This window comes from Aulonocara sp. 'chitande type north' Nkhata Bay, linkage group LG19 (assembly GCF_057382095.1).
Source record: "Aulonocara sp. 'chitande type north' Nkhata Bay isolate Kocher_YH1m ecotype deep benthic linkage group LG19, A_spYH_male_GT1.1, whole genome shotgun sequence".
NCBI classification, from domain to species: Eukaryota; Metazoa; Chordata; class Actinopteri; order Cichliformes; family Cichlidae; genus Aulonocara; species Aulonocara sp. 'chitande type north' Nkhata Bay.
The window spans coordinates 1,650,525-1,675,450 of NC_141362.1; the positions used below are offsets into that span (position 1 = coordinate 1,650,525).

The 24,926-nt window shown below is 39.0% G+C and overlaps 1 protein-coding gene across 1 annotated transcript; it reads left to right on the top strand.

Annotated features, from left to right (window-relative positions):
• The first annotated feature begins 4,692 nt into the window (after window positions 1–4,692).
• Window positions 4,693–15,760, top strand: hhipl1 (HHIP-like 1). The gene is made up of 9 exons (XM_086275146.1): window positions 4,693–5,042; window positions 6,111–6,757; window positions 6,964–7,107; window positions 7,520–7,848; window positions 8,818–8,944; window positions 11,044–11,189; window positions 11,301–11,382; window positions 13,045–13,127; window positions 13,233–15,760. The coding sequence occupies exons 1-9, from the start codon at window positions 4,755–4,757 to the stop codon at window positions 13,790–13,792; spliced, it is 2,406 nt and encodes an 801-aa protein (XP_086131272.1). The 5' UTR covers window positions 4,693–4,754; the 3' UTR covers window positions 13,793–15,760.
• The last annotated feature ends 9,166 nt before the right edge of the window (window positions 15,761–24,926 follow it).

Sequence of the window (24,926 nt, forward strand, 5' to 3'; positions counted from 1 at the left end):
AAAGCAACACAACGGTGGCCCAATATTAGACAGCATTCCACTCTGTAGAGTGGGCAATCATTACTCAGCAGTTGGTTTTATTTTGTGGATTCAAGCTGCTCTTCGTATTTTTGGCCACCAGATGTCACCAGAGAGGGCTGTGTTGAAAAGCTTGGAGTAATGAACCGTTTTTCAATACAAGCTTCAATGTTTCAGAAAGCTTCATTCATCACTACGGGGACCTGATATGTCTAATATGCTGCTGAGAATATAGCCCAGAAGAAGCGTATAGTGTAGGTTTTATTTTGGAAAGAGCCATTTCTCTGTAATAAACTCTCTTTTCCAAAGATGAGTGATTTCTCGATCAGATAGAGTTATTGTTTTTATAACTTTTTTGTTTCAGCAACATTACATTTAAAAACTGTACGTTTGAGTTAAAATATATATTTATAATTTTAATAAATGACAAATTAAAAAAGCATGAACATTTTTTTTGTATCGAAAAAATATCAAACCGTGACACCAAAGTATCGACCCGAACCGTGAATTTTGTGTATCGTTGCACCCCTAGAAAGGAGCCCTTCCCGACCCAGCAGCAACAGGTGATGCCACAGCAAAAGGCCTCTAAGTGGACAACCAAGTTAGATTAAGCAGATAAAACATCCACAAATTCTGTGCAATGGCAACAACATACATACCATCAGCGTCCGGCTGATCCTCCTAATATGTATGCAGTCGTCGCATAAAATGTGTGCATGTGAGCCACATACATAAAATGTGATTAGCTAAAACAGTGGTGTTCACTGTTTTAGTGAACACCACTGTTCACTAAAACAGTGGTGTTTTATCCATATCCATATCCATCCATAGTTCATGGATATTTATGTAGGGGTCTCCAAGGAGTCTCATACCAAAGTGAGACACTTACCTGTCTCAAAATCCTACGTCACCTCATTCTCTGGCTTTCGCATTCACAGACTTGGGTGTCCATGCTGCCTGCCTGCTCACCTGGCAGGCTTAACTTTCTAGTAAAGATTTAAAGTGTTTTAGAGCTATAAATGTTTGTTTAATTAGATGTTAGAGCTTCAGGTAATTAAGGTTGAAGGAGTATTTTTCACTTCACTTTTTTAAATGGTACTTATGGTAACTTACGTTCAGTTTGTTATTTTATTATGATTATGGTTTGGTTGGTATAGGCTTTTATTTTGTTGGTGTAGGTGTGTCTCCACACCTACAGGAAATTGAGCTGCCAGCATTTAAGATGAGCACTCACCACTGCTGTTCACCAAGTGTTCTGTTAACCACAGTTAGTGCTGGCTGTCACAGCTTTTGCGTAAAAAGAGATTGTTATAGAAAGAAACTCACTTTGTGTTTTTTCTCTGCAGCCGCTCAGCCGACTTCCACGCTACATCCCAGACAATACTCACCTTTTCTGCTGTCGCTGGCTTATGCTTGGCAGCTCTGATCTGCTCACCTCACCTGCCTGACCTCCAGCCGCCATCATTGCATTCCACGGATTCCCACGCTCTCAGAACCCAGCCGCCTCACCCGGACCTCCCACCTTCCCTGTTGCTTTGATTATAGTTCCTCTGGATTGTATGGACTCAGCCACTAAATCCACTCTCCTCTATTTGCAGTGTATTGAGACTCCCGGTTGCATTCCCTGAAGCCCGTGCCTTTCCTTCATGCCCCTGAGCTTTAGCCTTTCTACCGAATTATTTCAGTCTAATTATGTTTGTTTCTAATCATAGCTTCACGTCAAACTCACAGACTTAGGAAATCTTTGTTCATAGTTCATGGTCTAGTTGTCTTGGTAATGCAATTGTGTTTTGTTTCTAGTTATTGCTTTACATTACCCTTACAGACGTAATAATTCTCAGTTCATAGTTCACGTCTAATTGTCCTTGCAGTTTCATGGTTTGTGCAATAAAGTTGTGTTAATCCTGCTAACCTGTGCCTCCGTGTGAGTTCAGCTACTGCCGTGACATTCTGACTTGTAGTTTGAAATTTAGAATTACAGGAAAAATATCCCAAAATTTGTAGATTTGATATTTACATAAATATACTGAGAGTTTCAAATGTGTAATTCAAATTTTATTTGTATGTGTTTTATTTACTTTACTACTTACAACCACAACTCTGTGATAATGACCTCTCATTAGTGCCACCAGTGCTCAGCTGCGCTCTCTCAAGTCACAGATTCACACATTCTGCTTTTCAACTCACAGCGTCACTGTGAGGGACATCAGTACATCACACTGTAAATCCCACTACAGTCTTCCTCAGTACTTTCATGTTCATTTACCTATGAGTATACTATATAAAGAAGCTGGTCATATATAAGCTGGTCTGGTATTTCTGTTTGTTATAGGGCAATTAGAGCCTTATTTGCTAACTTTGTTCTACTCTTTTTGACTTGCAACATTAATACAATATGAAAAGCTCTGAGAAAAGAAACATGGAAGCTCATAAGGTGCTAATAACTGATAATTCCACTAGCAAGAAAACTTCACTAGCAAACTGCAGATAAGAGTGCCCTCGAGTACCATCAAGGGAAACATTGCACAACTACCTCGGCTCAGACTAACAACTGCTGCATCTATAACAGAAGAGGATTTTCCCCTTCTTCCTCTTACACCATCTGAATCCCCAACAGTCAAATGGAGAAAGGTTGAGGAGACACCAACAACATTTTTGAGTTTATCTGTGCTGACATTAAAACCATGAAGGAGAGAGTCGACCACTTTGACACACCACTTGCAAAATATCAGGAAACCAGCGAGTCACATGCAAAATGGCTCTCTCACCTGGAAAGTTTTTATGGCTGAGAGGAAAAGGACAGAGAGGACATAAGGACAGAAGTCATTCAAACAGATCAAGCTGTTCTGCCAGAGGCCAAAGATGAGCTGCGTTGTGGATACTCTGCATTGCCTAGGCCCAAAAAGGACGAACCAGGGTGCAGTCGGGCTCTGAGTTATTTCTTAGCAGTTGTTTTCATTCTTAAAAATACTTTTAATGGAAAAATCCTGATCTCTGAATGTGGCAGAGTTGGTCATTATTTTCTATTAGTGCTTGATATTGCAAATTGTTGTAAATGTTTATGGCTTCAGTTCCTAACCTGAAAATAATGGTTTCATTGACAGGTTAGGGGAGCGAGTGCTTCACTGGTTAACTAAATTTCCCAATTCTCACATTGTTTTTGGTGGGGACTTTAATCTTGTAAATAATTGTCTTGACAGGTGGTCTTTTAGAAATTCTGATTCTTAGAGTCTATATCTAAAACTGTTTATGAGCAGATTTAATTTAAGAGACACACACACCCAGATCGGAAGAAATTCACTATCAAACTAGTCAGTAAACATCTGAGTAATGTAGCTGCAGACACCGTCATCACTGAGTGATCACGAAACTATTTGTATCCTTATTCCTCTTGCTGCTTCTTCATGTTGCCCTAAATCTGCTTTTTGGAAACTTAGCATCTGTGTGTGTGTGTGTGTGTGTGTGTGTGTGTGTGTGTGTGTGTGTGTGTGTGTGTGTGTGTGTTTGAACCAATGACTGTATAAAAATCTTTTATACACTCATTGGTTTGAACACAGCAAAATCTCCAGTGTTAAATTAACACTAGAGAGTGTCTATATGGGTCCACACCTCTGAGTGTTAATCAGTTTTGAAGATTCTGAGCAGTGCTGATTTTCTAATACTGGAATATTTCTAACATTTTGAGTTATTTTCCAGTGTTAGAAAATCAGCACTGCTCAGTGTTAGCCATTGTTAATCTTCAAACCTGACTAGGTTACTTTTAAACATATAACACTGTCAAAAGTGTTAATTTAACACTCAACAGTGTTGTATTTAACACTCAGAGGTGTGGACCCATATAGACACTCTCCAGTGTTAATTTAACACTGGAGATTTTGCTGTGAACATTGAAAATATGATCCAGCAGTATTGGAACAAAAAATTAAAATAAATACAAAATTGTTAAATTCCTGAGAAAGTATTGTGGCCAAAAATAGAAAACTGGTGGAACATAATGTAATAAACAAAATTTCAGTCAAAGATCAATCAACAGTGTGTTTATGTTTGCATGTGTGTAGTCCGCCTGACTGACTCACTGACTGTGAGTTTAGCTGAGCCGACGACAGTCTTTGTACACAAGCGTTTTACAGCTTAAATGGAAATATGGAGAAAGGCGATATTTCGATTTATCTAATGTTGGTTTTAACTTAGGAACAGAACACAGGGTTTCCAGGTGATAAAGTAAAAGGCGTTTTCTCTGCTATTAAACAGCTTGGCTTCGTTTTTCAACCGAATGCAACAAGAAGGTTAACTAAATCTTCCCAGTGTAATTTATAACTCCTCATTCAAACCACTTAAAACATATTTGCGTGTCATAATTTTTCTGTTTCCTACTTTCGGAAGCATAAGATTGTTTCTCAGCCCCCCTCTGGAAATAAATTGGTTAGTTATTCTGATGTGCAATAATGTCAGTCGCAAAGTCGGATTCGGAGGACTGTCTGCTTCGTCAGTTCTGAAAAAAAAAACTGTTGTGCATAACTGATGCAGTACTTACTAAAATGACTGAATAATGACATTTTCTTTGTAATTTCAAACTGCTTAAAACTATGTTTGCTAAAACTCGAGCAAACATAAAAAAATAAACGCCGACCTGCGCTTCACCACGTCAGAGCGTTGAGCAATGCAAATGATCAAAGTCCACACGGGAAGCCTCTTTCGAAAAATCTGTCCTCCCATGTCACGCAGTGTGAGCCGTGATGCAGCGGTGTTGTGGAAAAATCACCAGCCATCTGTGGCTCTGGTCTACTCTGTTGTTTTTGACACTATGTTTTGCACCTGTGATGTTACACCCGCAGTGTTTGGATTTTAAACCGCCCTTCCGACCGCAGAAGGAGCTGGAATTTTGTATAATGTACAAGGAATTTGGCTGCTGTGATTATCAGAAGGACCAGGAGCTGATGTCTAAATACTACCAGATTATGGATAATTTTGACTACAGTGGATATACCAGCTGTGCCGGGTTCATCTTTGACTTGCTCTGCCAGGTAGGAACACATGGACAAAGGTCGGTTGGCTGAGTCCAGGACCTACCATTACACTGGCCAAACAAAACAACTGCTGTGAAATAAGCAACAGAAGCAAAACAACAAAGCAGTCTTTAGTTAAAAAATGTCATGATGACTTTGAAAGCTGTACACTGATATACAGTAAAGGCTATGAAAGATTTGTCTGGCGCTTTATTTATGTTCTGTCATTACTGGTAAAGCAGTCTATAGGAAATAGATGGAATTATGCTCCTCATCATCTACAGGCATATCTCAATACAATAACCTGCAGTAATCTTGCTTTGCAAGTATGTATTAATGAAGTACATTATTATTCATTCTTAACATTAATATTCGTTTACCATCATCTATTCAATTATCTGAATACAAGGTGGTTAAAGTGCACAGGGAGAACCCTAGTTCTATGCAGAATTTAGCACACCTGACCATGACATATCATTTTATATATACGGATCAATATGGGTCAAGACTAAAGTTATATATCTCTTCTATATATCTCCTTTAGTCATAAGGGCTGAATGAACTTTCTTAACATTAAGAAATATTGCTGCTGTCACCATTTTAGGTTTTTAAGCTCAACAGTATTTTCTGTTATGGCCCACAACTTTACTGGTTTAGTTCACTGACATCACTAATAATATTTCACAAGAGAGGCTTTTATATAAGACTTTGCACAGCAGGAAACAATGGGCAAAGAGAGTTACAGACTTTTTTTCTTTGTAATGGAAGAACGAGTAGGTAAAGGGATGACAGTTCCCTGAGAGTACTGGACTAAGATTTATATAAAGGATACATAATGTCAAATGAATGCAAAGCCTCTACATTTGACAGATGTTAAACTGCAGCAATAAGCATTTTATTTAAAATCATGCTTGTCCTATGTACGCTGTATTTGTAACTTGTTCATATTGTAATCCATGTAACAAAAACAACTAATGCAGGTTTAAAGACCACTTTACATGCTATCAGTGGCACTAACTGTTCCTTCTTGTTGCATGTCTCTTCTTTTCCTCCTTTTTTGTCTCTCCTCCATCTGTCTGATCTCAGGAGTGTTCTCCCTATGCAGCTCACCTCTTTGATGCTGAGGATCCAAGCACCCCGGTCAGGACCATCCCAGGCCTCTGCTCTGAATACTGCTTTCAGTTTTGGAATAAGTGTTCTTTCACCATTCCTTTCTTGTCTGGTGACCCATATATAGCAAACTTCAGAGAAAATCAGACCAGTCTCTGCCATTACCTGGAGATACAAGACAAGGACTACTGTTATCCATATCTGCTTAACAACCAGCAACTCACCCAGAACCTGGGTGGCATTCAGGTGAACTCAGATGGCTGTCTGCAGCTGTGCCTGGAAGAAGTGGCCAATGGTCTCCAGAATCCATTAGCCATGGTGCATGCCAATGATGGCACACATAGATTCTTTGTGGCAGAACAGGTCGGCCTGGTGTGGACCTATCTTCCAGATCGGTCCAAGCTGGAGAGACCATTTTTGAACATTACCCAGGCAGTGCTAACATCATCGTGGGAAGGTGATGAGAGAGGCTTTCTCGGACTTGCCTTTCACCCCAAATACAAGTACAATGGGAAGCTGTATGTGTATTACTCAGTGGAGGTGGGTTTTGATGAGAGAATCAGAATCAGTGAGTTCCACGTATCAGCCAATGACATGAATGAGGTGGACCACACCTCTGAGCGGTAGGTATGAACTGTTGTACTTGGTTAGCAAAAAGCACTACCTTTTTCTAAAACCTGAACTGTTTTGCAGTTTTATACTTTTTGTCATATTGACCATTATCAGAGAGAAACAAATGGTTTGCATCAATTCTTTTGTGTTTTTTTTGTGTAAATTTGTTTTAACACCCGATCTATTCCTTATTTCTTGTATCAACATGTTCCTTTAGAGTTATTCTGGAGATTGATGAACCGGCATCCAACCATAATGGAGGGCAGCTGCTATTTGCAGATGATGGGTACTTGTATATTTTCACAGGTGATGGTGGAATGGCAGGAGACCCATTTGGGAAATATGGGAATGCTCAAAACAAGTAAGGAACTCATAATTAGACATCCAAAAATGAAAAATGTAAAACATTTATTGATTAAAATGTAAAAAAGCTCATTTGAATGTATAATCTTGTATGTTTCTTGACATTTTAGATGAAAAAATCTGCCATTAAAGGCATGTTGTTATGACATTATAACCTTCATTACAATCTGGTGAAAATTATGTTCAGTTCGTGTTCAGTAAGAAATTGCAAAAACAGTAAAAATTTTCAATTTTTTATTACAATGTTTTAAAGATAAATATGACAACTATACAAAAAATATACAGTTTGAATTGTTGTGTGTCTGTTAAAGAGGAGAGATGATGAAAGTACTGATGGTATTGCTGTTTAAAAACTGTGGAAACACTGACAATCAATATGTAGTGAAAGATCAACATTTTTTACGTTGTAGGTCAGCTCTCTTGGGTAAAGTGCTTCGAATTGATGTGGATGACAACCGGAGAGGTCCATTGTACAGAATTCCTCCAGATAACCCGTTTATACATGAACAGGGAGCACGCCCGGAGGTTTATGCTTACGGTGTTCGCAATATGTGGAGGTGTTCGGTGGACCGGGGTGATCCATGGACCAAAAACGGCAAAGGGCGTATCTTCTGTGGGGATGTAGGCCAGAACAAGTTCGAGGAAATCGATATAATCGAGAAAGGTCGAAATTATGGCTGGAGAGCTAAAGAAGGCTTCTCTTGCTACGATAAGAAACTATGTGCCAACAGTTCATTAGGTAGGTATGCCACATCAATGCACTATTGTGTATGTTAAAGATTTGTCTGTGTAATTTATCCATTGCTTTAAAAATAGCACAATCAGTCTACACTTGTCTCAGACTAGTCACCATTTTGCACTCAGAAGTGCGTTAATTCTTCTGGTGAAATCAACTTTCTGGTTTTTCTTACATGGAAGACTGAACATGCATCAAATTAGTCTGTGGCAGTTAAACAATGCTCAGTTGGTGTGAAGGGACAAAAAGTGGACCAAGGAAATATTCTCCACACCATTATACCACTGCCACCAGCCTACCATCCAAAATCATCACTTCAGGCAACTTTTTTCCATTCTTTTATTTTGGTTAGTCCATGTTATGTGGAAAAATCAGAATTTGGTCAACAGTTTCTGAAATAGTCCAACTGCCTTGTCAATAACTATGCCATATCCAAAGTAATTGCTTCTTAATTCTGATACTTGATTTGAATTTCAGCAGCTGCCATGATTGGCTGATTAGAACTTTGCATTAACAAGCAGTTTAATAAGTGTACCTGATAAATCAGATGCTGAGTATATTTTGCAGTTTTTGTATGAACAAAAACATCATACAATTACTGAATAGTTTACATAAATGTCTTGTTCAATAGAGACACTATTACTCTCTCACTGTCGCCATTACATGATTCATTGTCACTGATTCCCCCCACATTTCTTCTTCTGAATCAGGTCCTACATTTTTCCAAATTAATGGCAGAGTTTATATTCAGAATCACTCTTAATTAGCAACGCAATAAATATTTGCTTAAAAATTCAGAATTACATTTAGCTTATCAGTCAAATATGGATGACAAATCATTTGTTGGTACTTGACTGAACCCAACCCAATGTTGAACTAAGATGTATCTATAATGGCACATCCTGTTCTGATGCTCTGATAATGGAGATTCATACTAATGCAGTTAATGACCCTTTTTCATTTTTTTCACAGATGATGTCCTGCCTGTTTATGCATATCCTCATAGGATGGGCAAGTCAGTCACTGGTGGTTATGTGTATCGAGGTTGTGAATACCCCAACCTGAATGGCATTTATATATTTGGAGACTTCATGAGTGGGTAGGATTCACTTGAAAGATGTTATTTTATTGTTTAGAACATTTATTTTTATTTTGATAACAGTAGTGAAATACCAATCATTTGTGAAATTAAAGGAGTGTTATGTCTGCCCCCCAAAATCTAAATAACTGTTGTTTCTGTCAAAAAATTTAAAATAACTGCTGTGTTTGATGCAACTTCATTCACATCCTAGGATTTCAGAAATGGCTAATTGAAAAATTCATTTTTTACAAACCCTCCATGTTCCTCGCCAAATAAAATGAAGGACCTTCTCTTCTTCAGGTCACCATTATTTCAGTATTGGTTCATCTATCAAAATCAATATTGATTCAGCTATCAAGACTAATCCTGGTTGGACTGGTCTTGATAGCTGAATTCTAGGTAGACCAGAACCACTCCACAAGTCTTACTCAAAGATGCTAATCTTAACCTTTTGTGTAGACTTTCAGAGTGTCCACCTAATTTAGGAAATAAAAAATACTTTTATATTGTAATTGGATGGCAGCTATGTGGCTGAATAGAGGGGCCGGGTTGAGTCCCTGCTTCTCTAGGCCATGTGTGGAAGTGTTGTTGGGCAAGATACTAACCAACTGAGCAAGCACTTGGTGACAGTGGGAAGGAAAAACTCCATTTTAACAGGAAGAAACCTCCAGCAGAACCAGGCTCAGGGAGGAGCAGCTATCTGCTGCAACTGGAGGGGGCTGATGGGAAGAAGACAGGATAAAGCACAAGCTGTGGAAGAGAGACAGGCATTCATAACAACTAATGATTAAATGCAGAGTGGTGTACAAATACATAGTGAGTGAAGGTCTCTCCAGCGATCCTCAGGATTTTCTATACAGGCGCTGTGGAGAGCATCCTCACACAGAACATCCTGGTTTGGGAACAGCTGTGTTAAAGACTGAAAAGCTCTTCAGAGAGTGATCCGTACAGCAGAACGCTGCTGCAGGATTGCTCCATAAGTGACTGAGACAGGACTCTCTTCTACATACTCTAAACCATAGGTGTCAAACTCTGGCCCGCGCAGCCTAATTACATTTGGCCCACGAAGCCATACCAAATGACTATCAGAGCTGGCCTACTGGTATTATACAGCTAATATATATATTGTTTAGTATTAAGCTTTGCTTGTTCCAGTTTTTCAGCAAAACGTGTTTGAGTCCATAAGAAAAGATTCATTCTTATATCTGGAGGAATAAATATATTTCAATAAATATTAACGTTAGCCCGCGACTTTGTTCCAGTTTTGAATTTTGGCCCACTGTGTATTTGAGTTTGACACCCCTGCTCTAAACCCACCGGCACAAAGTACATTTCAAATTCCTTTAATTTTAAATATGTTCATATTGTCTATTTTGTAAAATGTTCAGATTGTCTATTCTTATTTAATTCACTTAATGTACAGAATTCACCTGCTTGCTGCTTACATGCTACTACTGCACATTCACCTAATGTAGATCATATATAATGTTCTTCCTCTCTCCCCCCCTTTGCACAAGTCGAGGAGCGTGTCAGGCTACATTTAATTGTGTTATACTTGTATAACTATGCATGTGACGAATAAAGAACCTTGAACCTTGAACCTTGAAAAGGTGAGTGAAGGAAAAATACTTCACTCACCATGGGTGCATCATCCTAGCAGCCTAAACTAGAGCCTAAAAAAGGTCACCTAACTATATGCTTTATCAAAAAGGAAGGTCTTGAGCATAATATTAAAAGTAGAAAAGTTGCCTGTCTCCCCAATCCAAACTGGGAGCTGGTTCCAGAGAAGACGAGCCTTAAAGCTGAAGGCTTTGCCTCCCATTCTACTTTTAAATAGTCTAAGACAGCGGTGTCCAAGTCCAGGCCTCTCTCTTTCTAGTCCCTGTAACAACCATATCTTTTCACTATCAGAGGTCAATATCAGGTCTTCTGTATCTTTCATTTCTTATCCAAAACGCCAATGTGCAATGTACCAAATGTACTATAGTTATTTGAAGGAATTCATAAGTACTCTAAAAATGCAGAAGTAACTGGTACTAAGGGGTGTGAAATTAAAAACACAAAAAACACACAAAGTGCCTACACATTAGAAATCATAGATTTTATTTATGTTCCAGGCGTTTGATGAGCCTGCAGGAGGACAAAACAACAGGAAACTGGAAATACAACGAGATATGTATGGGGATGGGGCTAACCTGTGCCTTTCCTGGACTTATCAACAACTATCACCAGTACATTATCTCCTTTGCTGAGGATGAATCTGGTAACGAATCATCTCACAATCTCACAGTTTTTCCTGTAGTGTTTTTAGCTGGTTTAAGCAGTTGAAATGAATGTTTTGTGTAATATTCTTTAAATATGTTATTCATTTCAGGTGAGCTTTACTTCATGTCCACTGCAATACCAAGTGCTACATCACCTTCAGGAGTCGTTTATAAAGTCATCGATCCCTCAAGGTGAGTGATAGAATTACTCATTATTTTCAGTTTGTTTTAAATGAAATTAATATGAATTTAGGCAAACTCACCTGAATCAATGACAGGTTGTTTAGAGGGAGAAACATCTTTGTAGAGAAAGTATAACCACACTGTTCCACTTACCATTATTTTTGTTTAGTTCCTTTTGTCAGGTACAGAGAAACATCTGTACATAGATATAGATTCAGTGAGATTCAGTCACTGAAGTGTTCCTGGCTACTTGACAGCCCACATGTGCATGCTATTAATCAAGACCTGTGATCAAGATTCCAAAATATTTCCAGTCATTTGTATCAGGGGATGGAAAGGTAGAAAATACAGTGAGAACATTTTCAGTAATCTCAATAATGCATCTTCCTGCAGTCAATCTGAGGGATTGCTGAAGTGCACTTTAGTTTTTTTATTTGGTGTTACTCTTCTTACAGATGTGGAGATAGACAGGGACTTTTCTCTGTTTCTTATATAAACCGTTTCAGTGCCTCATCTTTAGCTGCAGGTCTCAACTTCTGTCAGTTCAGTTGTAAATTGGTATTTTTGTCACGGACTTATAGAATAAATGTAGGTAAAAATGCACTCATAGAAATCCATGTCCGAAAATCCACTCTTGAAGTCTTATTTTCATTTGCAAATAGTTATATTGATTTTGTGCTCATGTTTTTTATTGTTTGTTTGTTGGGGAAAGAGTTGAGATCTGTGGGGTTGTGAAGTATAGGAATTCTCTTCTTAGCTGTGTTTTGTAGTTGCAGGTAGTAAAGAACATTTCTGTTGTCTAATCAGAAAGTTTGAAAAAGATTAGAGGCTAACACGAGTGTATTAACTTGAAGATTTGATGGAGATGTGTGATTCCTTTCTACTCCCATTTCTAATGTGAAGAGTTGCTCTGTTAATCTTGAAAGTCTGGATTGTGCCAAACTGGAGAGAGACTACAGGGAGACTACAATTGTAATCTGTCAAAGTGGAGGAGATCAACGGGTTTGTGTTAATAGAGGCAGTAATAAAGACGAGGTCTGGAAGTTCGACGTGATTACAATGTATTTGTTCTAATTCTCTTTTTGAGTTGTGGGCTTCACAATATATTGTATCTGATTAGCTAGACAGTCAAAATTAGGTGCCTCAAGATGCCCATTACATGTTTTTCTGGTGAATGGAGAGATTTTAGCTTTTTTTTTTCCCGGTTGAACCTTATGATGTTGCAGTCTAACAAATGACACAGTTTAGGTGTAAATTTGAATGTAATCACTGAGAAAGATTAATTAATTTGGGAGATTAATTCAGGTTATTAATGTCAGGTTATTAATTAATAACAGAAGTCAGTAAATAGATGGAAGAGTAGTTTTTAGTAATTGTTGCTGTTCATATGGGGAGGAAATTTCACGACTGCCTTAAAGCAGACCCCTCTAAAAACACAGCAGTCAGTGCAATGGCGGTCTCCACAGACGACAATGATTCCTTGGTATGGTCAATTTCCAAAAGGACAATAAATGTTAAATGTTAAAGGACGGCAAAGAGAAGCAATAAAAGGAACCTAACTCCTCCTTTATCACCGTGTCTGATCTTGACTGTTAAAAACAGACTGTCAGCGGATAAATAAGAATAAACAGAGAATCTATCAATAAACAGTTATTTGTCATTGTGTTTTAGACGTGCACCACCAAGACAGTGCCACTACAACCCTCTTCCAGTGAGAGTAAAAAGCAATCTCATCAAGTTTGTTCCTCAAGAAAGTGAGTTCACATACACATTCTCTTCACACAAACTGAAATGATAAACCAGCTATCTCAGTTTTTATAATATCATTTGGTCTATATTGTTTCATGATCTTCCATTAGCGCTGGTTGGCATTGACCTGCCGAATGAAAACTTTCAGCCACAATCCACTGAATCCTATCAATGGCACCAAGAGCTAAGTGATCATCGAGGTGAAATAGGAGCAGGCGTGATTACTCCTGTACCAGCCACAGGTACTTCCAAAACAACCAAAAATTCAAGGCGTAAAGGCCGGCATAGGAAGAATAAATCCAAATTGGAACGTGCACCTCACATCCAGACGGGAGCAGTGAGACTGGTTGGGGATTCCAGGAGTGACCGTGGACGTGTAGAAATCTACATTAATGGGGAATGGGGTACCGTGTGTGATGACCTGTGGACCCTTGTCAATGCTAGAGTGGTTTGCCGGCAGCTCGGTTTCCAACATGCTCTGAAAGCAGCTAAGAACTCTGAGTTTGGTGAGGGAAAGGATTTGCGGATTCTTCTTGATGATGTTAAGTGTGTAGGCACTGAATCCAGCCTTTTAGATTGCAGACATGCTGGTGTGGGGACACATAACTGTGCCCACTATGAAGATGCTGGTGTGATCTGTGGCAACTCATCATATGTTGCAGAAGTCTAAAAGTTTAACTAATACTAGTTGTCGAGAGCAATTACGAAAGAGTTAATGTCCTGTTTAAAAAAACATAAAAAAAATCACAACACAACACAGACAGCTATTCTATTTCCCACAGCAACAAGAAATGAACAGTAATCTAAAACTGCAGTTGTGTTATATGTTGTACATTACAACGAACGTGATAACTACTTAAGAGTATTTTAAATAAAGCTCACAAGCAAATGCATACATTTCAATAACCTACGGCAGGATAGCGTGTATACTGAGACAAACTAAGAGTTATAAATTAATAAAATAATAAAGGCAGTCGTTTTTCTCAAAATAATGGATCTTACTTATAGTACATTAAGATATAGTATAACAATTTAATTACACACAAGCTTTTTCCTTCAGTACTTTTCATTGATAAGTGAATACTTTGAATTTTATTATTGGGTTATAAAAGTTTGACTTTACAGTGTAATATTAAAACGTTGACTGTATATTTCGTGTCTCAATTTTTTGTGGGAAGAAAAAACAATGAGTCCCTGCTTAATGTAATATAAAGGTGAACTGGATAAAAGCCTTAGAGCAAAGAGGCATACCTGAAACCTTTTACATGTGAAATCTGATGCAATATTTGAAGATGATTATCTCAAAGACTATCAAAGATAAAAGCTTGACATTATCACTTGTCTTTACATAAATTACCTCGCTTTAGCTTTTCTTCCATTCTGGAACTCCACAAAGTCTCATGAAAAGACATTTAATGTGTTTTTATATTTAACGTATTTGAGCTCCAGAAGTCTTGCGTAAGCAGACACATTCTACATCTGCTTATTTTGTGCAGAATATTGTGATAACGTTACTTTACAGCAGCAGATGCCCACATTAAACTGTGACTATTATGAAGATAATATTGATACGTGTATGCAGTTGCATGAGCTGGAGATGGAGACTTTCTTTTTTGAGGTCTTTAATCTTGCCAAATTTCATAACAGAGATGATGATTCTGCAGATCCAACATCACATATGAAACTCAAGACACTGACTTTGTGTTTTTAATTGTGGCTGAATGCATGTGTCACAAGTCAAAGTGTTTTACCTTTTAATATGTGGTTATTTATTGAAGGGATGGTTTATTTAAAGCTTTCAGCACCGTACTGAGGAGACATAAGTAATTCCAAACTTGCACGTTGTTGTATTCACATTCATTATGCTCATTCTAAAATAACACGTGCTGGTTATTAAAATACTGAAATTGTGTGTTTTTTGGAGAATATTAAAGAACCTGCTTGCAATATTCTGTTTCACAGATGACATTTATATATAGTTATATAGTTAGTTATAGATTTAAATGTAAATGTAATATAAATTAAAAAAATGCAAAAAATAGTTAAGAACTTATAAAAGGGGCGCAGGGGTCAGCAAACCACACCGCCTCTGTTTAAGCATTCATTAAGGCTTTTTATAAATGCTTTTATATTTTCAAAACAAAAAGGTTTGAAAAGTACTTTTCAGATATGATGCTGATATGTTGCACATTTCTCCAGCAGATGGCAGAATAATACTACTATTTTAAAAGCACAAGAGAACCTGAAAAAATATTCGGTCTGCATACCTGTTCATCTTAATCAACAAGAACTGCTTTTCTTGGATGTGTGTGTGTTTGTGTTTTCTAATTCTTAATTGTAGCAGTTCAGAAAAGCTGGTGAAAACCCCTTTTGTCATAGCTGTTCTTCAAATAAAAAAAATCAAATCATAGTCCTACTCTGTATCTATATTTGTTCTATAATTATAGCTACAATATCATAGCTATACCATATAGCTACCATATCATGTCTATATACCTATATTATTGCTAATATGTATATTGTAATATATCTATATCATGCTAAAGCACTTCTGGATGGATCCAAACTGCATTTTGTTGCCTTGTACTTGTGACATGTGCAATGACAATAAAGTTAAATTCTATTCTATTCTATTCTATTCTATTAATATCATAAATATAATATATAAAAACTACTAAATGAAAATGTGTGTGTATTTGTTGTAGGGTAATTGTGATGGACCTGTAAACATTTTACCACAGATATTACAGTATTGGACAAATAATTTAGAGACTTTCACCCTGGACATTTATATTTTAGGAATTTAAAAAGGTCTTTTTTTTTCTTTTTTTAATTGACATTTTGGAATCACTATACAATACCACCAACTTCAGCAATTTGTAACTACATATATTTTTCTTTTTTTTCTATATTTAAACAACTAAAATATCCATACAAAAAGAATGAAAGAAGAAGAAGAATGAAAAGAAAAGAAAAAGAAGCAAAACAGGAAACAATAAATAAATAAAAGTTACATAAGGAAAAAGAAAAAAAATAATTTAAAAAAATGTAGGGAGTGTGTTTTTGTTTCCATTAATGTAACTAATATTTCCTGTAGTCTTCTAGTAGTTAACAAAGTCAGAATCTAAAGCAAAAGCAAAATCTGGCCTGTGTTTTTTTATACAGTCCATCCATTTCCTCCATCGTGATACAAACAGGTCCCTCTTGTAGTTCACATCTGCTGTCATTTTCTCCATTCTGGGAATGTCCAGTGTGATGTTCATCCACATGTTCATAGTTGGGCTCTCTGAAGAAAGCCATTTTTTGTGATGGCTTTTTTGCCTGCAGCCAGTAAAATATTAAACAAGTATTTATCGTTCTTTGTCCATCCTTCTGGCATAAGTCCAAAAAATAGAGTTTTGCTTTCCAAAGGTAAATATCTTCCAAATGTTTCTTGTATTGCTGCATGTGTTCCCTTCCAGTAAGTTTTAATAACATGACAGTCCCAGAAAATATGATAGTGATTTGCATTTGTATTTCCACAATTTCTTGAATAAAGTTGAATAATTTTAATATAAATGTTAAAAATGAGAAAAATACAAGCAGTGATGTCCAAAAGAAGAGGAATCTATGCATTATTATTATTATTATTATGCAGAAAAAGTAGAATTGGGCTGAGAGATCTATCACTTTATCACCTGTTCAGATTGTAAATCATGTTTTTAAAAAGTAACTAAGTAACTAAGTAATTAATTACTTTTGAAAATAAGTAATCAGTAAAGTAACGGGATTACTTTTTGGGGGACGTAATCAGTAATTAGTTACTGATTACTTTTTTCAAGTAACTTGACCAACACTGGTCACGAGCTGTGGGTAGTAACCGAAAGAACGAGATCGTGAATACAAGCGGCAGAAATGAGCTTCCTGCGAAGGGTGGCTGGCCTCTCCCTTATAGAGATAGGGTGAGGAGTTTGGCCATCTGGGAGGGGCACAGAGTACAGCCAGTTGAGGTGGGTTGGGCATCTGACAAGGATGCCTCTTGGGCGCCTCCTGGGTGAGGTGTTCTGGGCATGTCCCACCGGGAGGAGGCCCCCAGGGCAGACATACCAAAGGCTGGAGAGATTATATCTCTCAGCTGGCCTGGGACCACCTCAGTGTTCCCCCGGACAAGCTGGAGGTGGTGGCCAGGGAGAGGGAGATGGGCTTCTCTGCTTGAGCTGCTGCCCCTTACGGCCCCAGATAAGTGGAAGAAGATGGATGGATGATTTTAATGAGTAATATTAAAATTATATTTAATTATTTTTAAATTAATGTGTTTCCTGGTTCATTATTTTAATTTGTTGTGGGACGAGACAGTAGGGTGATATTCACAGGTAGGCAGGCAGCGCTCTGTAGCAGAGCAGGAGTTGGAACAGGTTGTATCCAGGGTGTGATGGGTCTGTAGTGATGTTTGCCTACTTGTTTCCTGACTCTGGATTTGTGAAAAAAAATGCAGACCTCACTGTCTGTTGTAGTCTGTTCTTGTCAGATTTTGCGGCTGAGCCAAACCAGACAGTGATGGATAAGCAGAGAACAGACTGGATTACAGTGTAGAATTGGATCAACAGCTCCTGAGGCAGGTTGAACTTCCTGAGTTCTCCTGTTCTTTTTTGATGATAGTGTCTATATTGAGTGACCATTAAAACCTTAGAACCTGACAGAAGCAGTGCTGTTGAGTAAGGTACGGGGCGGTAATGGAGAGGGACTTCTTCTGGAGTGCACTTCGATCCCTACAGTTTTGAGCACATTCAGCTCTAGGTTGTTCTGACTGCACTATATGAAATATTATTAATGCCTATTAATACCTGTACAGCAGCTTTTTGTATGAGACAGATTTGTAAAAGAGGCCTTGCTCTCAGTAAGTTTCTTGATTTCTTTGTAATCTCTGCTCATTCTGTATTCTGCTCAGTTTGCATGCTGCCTTTACGAGTTCTTTCTCCTTTGTAATTGATGGCGATCCGGTGAATATACTCAGCTGCTTGCCTTTGTTGCCTGCCACATTGCTTTGTAAATTTTTTCAGTGTTAGGTTATTTTAGCTGGTGCTACTAATTCCTCTGTCTGCATAAAGCAGTGTTGGACACACTGTGGTACCCTCGTCAGCATCAGCTGAACAGTACTGTGCTGCAGAAAGCAGTGTGTTGGTACAAACAGGGTGAGAAAAAGGCAATTAACAATGGAAGAGAGACGGACCATCATAACTCTTATAAATGTAGGTCTGTCCTACAGAGAGACTGCAAAGAAAGTCAAGGTGTCAGTGAGTCCAGTTTCCTTCTGCACTATGAAACAAACTGTGACAGGAAGAGTCTGACAGACCCAGAGACACGACTGAATCAGGTCATGTGATGGCGGCTCACAGGACAACAGCTTCAAGCAGCTTAACAGTGCTCGTAGTAAGAAAGTCTGTTTCAGCTGTGAAGAGAAGACTTCAAGCTGCAGGTTTGACAGGATGAGTTGCAGCGAGAAAGCCAGGCAAGACAAAGAGGCTTGTCTGTGCCATGAAACACCAACACTGGACTGCTGAAGACTGGAAGAAGGTATTATGGACCGATGGATCAAATGTGAAATCTTCAGTTCATCACACAGGATCTTTGTCGTCGAGTAGGTGAAAGGATGGTTCCACAGTGTGTGTCATCACCTGTCAAACATGGAGGAGGAAGTGTGATGGTCTGGGGCCTTAGTCAATGGAGCGCAGCTGGGCACAGCCCGAAAAAGGGACATGGGCCCATCTTCCTACAGGCCCACCACCTGCAGGAGGCGCTGCAGAGGCCGGGTGCATTGTGAGCCAGGTGGCGGCCAGGAGCAGAGGTCCTGGATGGGAGAAGGCAGCTGGAGATCGACAGACGGATTGGTGCTGTGGCCGCAGTGATGCGGATGCTGTACCGGTCCGTCGTGGTGAAGAGAGAGCTGATTGTAAAAGTGAAGCTCTCAATTTACCGGTCAATCTACACCCCTACCCTCACCTATGGCCACGAGCTGTGGATAGTGACCGAAAGAACGAGATTGTGGTTACAAGCGTCAGAAATGAGCTTCCTCCGAAGGGTGGCTGGCCTCTCCCTTAGAGATAGGGTGAGGAGTTTGGCCATCTGGGAGGGGCACAGAGTAGAGCTCCTTCACATCGAAAGAAGCCAGTTGAGGTGGTTTGCACATCTGACAAGGATGCCTCCTGGGCCCCGAGGCAGACCCAGGACACGCTGAAGAGATTATATCTCTCCACTTGTCTGGGACCACCTCGGTGTTCCCCTGGACAAGCTGTAGGTGGTGGCCAGGGAGAGGGAGATGGGCTTCTCTGCTTGAGCTGCTGCCCCTTACGGCCCCAGATAAGTGGAAGAAGATGGATGGATGATTCTAATAAAGACATTTCATCAAAAGTCTGGGTAGAAATGGATAATTGAAAAATCTAAATTGCCCATAGGTGTGAATGCGAAGTGTGTGAGTGCGAATGGTTGTCTGTCCCTGTGTGTTAGCCCTGCGACAGACTGGCGACCTGTCCAGGGTGTACCCCGCCTCCCCCGTGACCCTGAAAAGGATAAGCGGATGCGAATGGATGGATGGGCTGAATATTTAAATATAATGGAACATGCCTTGATAAGAGTAAATTTAAATGAAAATGTAAAGAAGTGGCCTCATGATTGTGGGTACAATGGTGCTGAAAATACTGGAGAAAAGAAAGAAGAAAAAAAAACAGGATTCTCATAGTGCTCCCAGCACTTATGTGAGCATGGGGTCAATGTAGATGAATGCTGGTGTAAACTATTCCTTTATTGGGCAGATAGGACAATTTATTCACCCACTTACTTTCCCCTACAGGCTGAGAACGGTGCTCCAAATCTGGATCAGAATACTTTATGTCAATTCAAAATGGTTCGTTTTTTTTCCCAGAGCACTGCTGATTTCCACATTGCAGACTTTTCACATAAGCCTTGAGTTCTAAAGAGGCTCCTCAAAGGTATCTTATTTTGGCTACATTGATCAGTGCTCTCCTCCTGACCATGCAGGTTGACAGTCCTTCAATTAATCTTTCAGTTTTGCAATGAAAAACGGTGCATTCCTACTGCGAAAACAACCTTTTTAGTGACATCATGATCACTGCTCTAACTGCTTGGATGGCTAATTTGTTAGTCAGTAATGCTAGCTAATGATGGGCACATGTAAATTGTCCATACCCACTGCTTGTGTTTATAGCAGCAACCTTGCTGTTAAGTGAGTCAGTATGTGACACTTCTCTGAGGTCATCATTTAACTTCACTGAAGGACTTGGCGTGGGATAAAGCTGCTGCTTGTATTCAGATGTGGGGGGGTGGTTGATAGCACACCTGTTTGTTTATTTAGGCTATGACTCATTTTCCTCTGTGTTGTACCATTACAGTTGACCATCTTGCTCTAATTTGTGGTGCTTTTTTTAAAGATACACTATGGAATACCAATCTAGTCATCTCTGATCTTCAGCTTGTTTTTTGTTCATTTATAAATGGCTTTACTAAATATGGCAACAAGCAAGCCAAATGCATTGGTACCTCACTTATAAATCTGCACACTTATTCTTCTTTGTTATTACTATGTTATTATACTGTGTTGTGTTGTTTGTGTTGCGTTGTGATGTGTCGTATCGGGTCGTGTTGTGTTATATGTAGTGCCAACGAAGGACAGTTTTCCAATTTCATTATACCATTGTACTATGTATGACTGTGCAATGACAATAAAGAGTTATCTTATCTTAAGATACAGTATTGTATGAAAGATTTTTTTTTCAGCTACGCACTTTTCCTATCCAGGAATAGAGTACTATCATATATCATATATAGTAATATGGTAGGGATAGTATACACAAAAAATAAGAACTAGGCATTTTTGTAACACATTTCTAGTATCACTCACCACAAAGCACTTGTGAACCACAGTTCACATAATTAACAACTATAATGAATGAATTAATAACTATAATTCACTTTTTGTAATTTGTAAACCTGCACAGGCACAAGAAGAACAAGCAAACCCCTCACAGAGAGGACTCTGGGTTTGAAGCAGGAAGCTTCTTGCTGTGAACTGTGGTGACCTCTGCAGCACCATACCATCTGTTAGTTGTTCTTTTCATTGTATTTACATCAGCTTGTGTATTTGTTTGTTCCAATTTATTAGTAGAGTAGCTTATTACATAGCGAGTTCCTGGACTTTGATGGATGTTTTTATCCAGACGCACTCTGAAACTAGAGCTCAAAATATAGTTCAGAAACAGATATGAAATACCTAAGCTAAGAAATTAAGTGACACCATATACAGGAAGAACTGTTTAAGTGGATATATTGTTGTGTGTTAGTAATGTTATAATGTTGTAAAAAAAAAAAAAACCACAAAGTCTTTCCCAACACACTCATCGTTTTCTGAATTGCTTTTAAAATTTGAATGTTCAGCTCCTTAATAACTAATTACAAGTCTGGTGTTGTACCTGTGAGAGTATTGCAATTAAACCAAAAAAATGCTTTAAACACTGGATAGCATTAACTAAAGCTTTTAGAACCTTGAACCTTGAAGAACCTTTTATAGATTTAAATATATATATATATATATGTTTGTTATTATGATTGATATGACAGTCATTGCTGTCTTGAACAGTGACTGAAAAAGCATGGCAAATATTTCTTATTGACTTTACCTGCTACCACAAGACGTACACTACCAGTCCAAAGTTTGGACATATCTTCTCAGTGTGTACCTACAATGTAGAAAGTAGTAAAAATAAGGAAAAAACATAAAATAAGAAGTCTGTCCAAACTTTTGACCTGTGGTGTATACAGTAATGGACATTTTTAATGAAGCCTAGTTCATTGTGATTTGATAATCTATTTACCTTTAGAATAAAACCTGAAGCTAATTTATAAAGAATATCTGATAATTCGTTTTTATCCATTTAATGATAGTAAAAGTCGAGTATCTCAGAAAGCACTTTCTTTCTGTTTCTTCTGGCCAGGAACGCTGCTACTCTCAAGGCTTCCAGCATGAACTTTCCTATTTCCCAGTCTATCAACCTACACCTGCAGCTGATTCACTTGTTCTTACATACAAAGACTGTGATTTGCAGTGTTCTTAAGACTGCCTTAGTTACCACTGAAAGCACTTACAATCCACGTATCAGTATTTCAATTGTAATCTCCTTACTTGGTGGTTTTGTAGGACTTTTTGAACAATTCCAGTCCTTCAGATTCCGAGTTGGTTTAAATAAAAAACACTTGTAGAGAACTGATAAGTGTGCTTTTGAATCCGCGGTGGCTTTTGCCACACTCATAATCACTGACACAAGGCAAAAGGAAGCCATGCCGTTAACTCAGACTGTGAACCCTGGCACAGCAATCTCACACACAGCTGTGTTGGACCCAGTTCTGTTGTTTATGTACCCATTCACATATGCATGCTTTGGAGTTTTATTTGAAGATCCCTAAGCATCACAGCTGTGTTCCCTGAACCAGACCACCTGCAACAATTAAAGATGCCTCTGCAGCTTGCTGGCTCAGCAGGGCTCTGATCAACACTACATTATAGAGAGAAGTTGTTTTGCAAGTGGTTGTAAAAGGGGATCTGGTTTCAGCCCCCTGCCATGTTTCTCCACATTGTTCCCACTCTCATCACGAGGAGTAAACAGTGGAATGAAATGCAGTAAACTGGTGTTTTTCTTCATGTACTTCAAAACCAGAAGCATTCTTCGTCAAACATTACTTCACTTTAATTGTTTTAAGTTAATTCATGGGATAGCAAAAGGTGTCTATGGCTACTAAAAACTAATGTCTGGTGACCTCATACAACAAATAATAAGGAATGTTCAAACTGAACAACAAAAGGTCTGCAGTTTTTGGAAAAGCTGGGTTAGGTTTTTTATGTTGCACTTATGTATGTATGTATGTATATATATGTATATATTGTACTATTCTTAGTTAGTGTATTGTCTGTCTTGTCTTAATGTTGGTTTAAAATGGAGCACTGTAACAAAAAATAATTTCCCCCAGGGATCAATAAAGTATTCTGATTCTGATTCTGAAATCACAGTGTACCTCATTCACACAAGTTGTTTTTTCCCATGCTCTACCTAAGTGCTTTCTAACATTAATGGATTGCATTTATATAGCGCTTTTCAAGGCACCCAAAGTGCTTTACAATTCCACTATTTATTCACTCTCACATTTACACACTGGTGGAGGCAGCTACAGTTGTAGCTACAGCTGCCCTGCGGCAGAAGTGAGGCTGCCATATCGCGCCATTGGCCCCTCTGGCCAACACCAGTAGGCGGTAGGTGAAGTCTTGCCCAAGGACACAACGACCAGGACAGAGAGCCCAGGGAACAAACCGGCAACCTTCCGGTTACAGATGCACTTCCCAACCCCCTGAGCCACGGTCGCCCATTCTCACACTCTGATGGATGTATCGAAGAGCAGCCAGGTATCGAACCACAAACTGTGAGATTACAGACGAGTGCTATCCCTAACTCCTTAGCTCTGTAAAACCACAAAATAAACGGGCATGTAACACGATGAGTAACTGAAAATGGTCTTAACACTTTTTATCTCTCATGGAGGACTCAAAGCACTTTATACAACATGCCTGATTCACACAGCCTGTTTCTTCTATGCTTAAGTGTTTTCTATCTACCAGTCACACACCATTGTGGTCTGATAAATGCATCAGAAAGTAACTTTGGGTTGCCCAGCCTGCAGACCGGAGCAGCCAGCGATCAAACCACCAACCTTGTGAGCTGTGGATGCACTGCTCTGATCACTGAGCTACAGGCATCCCAAGTGCTCTTGGGGACCCCACACACCACACAATGTTTGTGTTCACAATGTGAGTTTGCTTTATTTACATTGTCAAGATCCCTCAGGCTGATTCTTTCCAGTCCTCTATGTCTAGTCAGCTTGCCGTCATTTCACCAACTCCACACACCTCGAGGTCCTGGCACACTACTGAAATAAGGGATGGGCATGACAACAACCACCAGCCACGTTAAGCAAACTCCCCTGGAACTGTCCCCTTAACTCACTGCGCAATCCACCCTGCAGCCAAGCCACTCACCACACCCCGCCACATACACCCATCACCCATCTTAGGCCAGGGAACCATCCAGCCCAGCCTATGTATCTGGCTAATGTATATAACTGGATAGTCAGTTGGAGTCTTATTCGATCTTAAATATGATCAACCTATCTCTAATAATCAGCTATGTACCACAGGCCTTCAAGCTGGCTGTAGTTAAACATTTACTCAAAAAGCATCTCTAGACCCAGCAGTCTTAGCTAATTATAGGCCAATCTCCAACCTTCCTTTATATCAAACATCCTTGAAAGAGTAGTTGTCAAACAGCTAACAGATCATCTGCAGAGGAATGGTTTATTTGAAGAGTTTCAGTCAGGTTTCAGAGCTCATCACAGCACAGAAACAGCTTTAGTGAAGGTTACAAATGATCTTCTTATGGCCTCTGACAGTGGACTCATCTCTGTGCTTGTCCTGCTAGACCTCAGTGCAGCGTTCGATACTGTCGACCATAATATCCTATTAGAGCGATTAGAACATGCTGTAGGTATTACAGGTACTGTGCTGCAGTGGTTTGTATCATATCTATCTAATAGACTCCAATTTGTGCATGTAAATGGAGAGTCCTCTTCACACACTGAGGTTAATTATGGAGTTCCACAGGGTTCAGTGCTAGGACCAATTCTGTTTACATTATACATGCTTCCCTTAGGCAGCATCATTAGAAGACATAGCATACATTTTCACTGCTATGCAGATGACACCCAGCTCT

Bases quoted from the DNA above. Each gene is read 5' to 3' on its own strand.
- hhipl1 (XM_086275146.1), top strand. From the start codon at position 4,755: ATGCAGCGGTGTTGTGGAAAAATCACCAGCCATCTGTGGCTCTGGTCT. The intron at 7,108-7,519 runs GTAAGGAACTCA...TTTACGTTGTAG, and splicing joins TATGGGAATGCTCAAAACAA to GTCAGCTCTCTTGGGTAAAG. The intron at 13,128-13,232 runs GTGAGTTCACAT...ATCTTCCATTAG, and splicing joins CAAGTTTGTTCCTCAAGAAA to CGCTGGTTGGCATTGACCTG.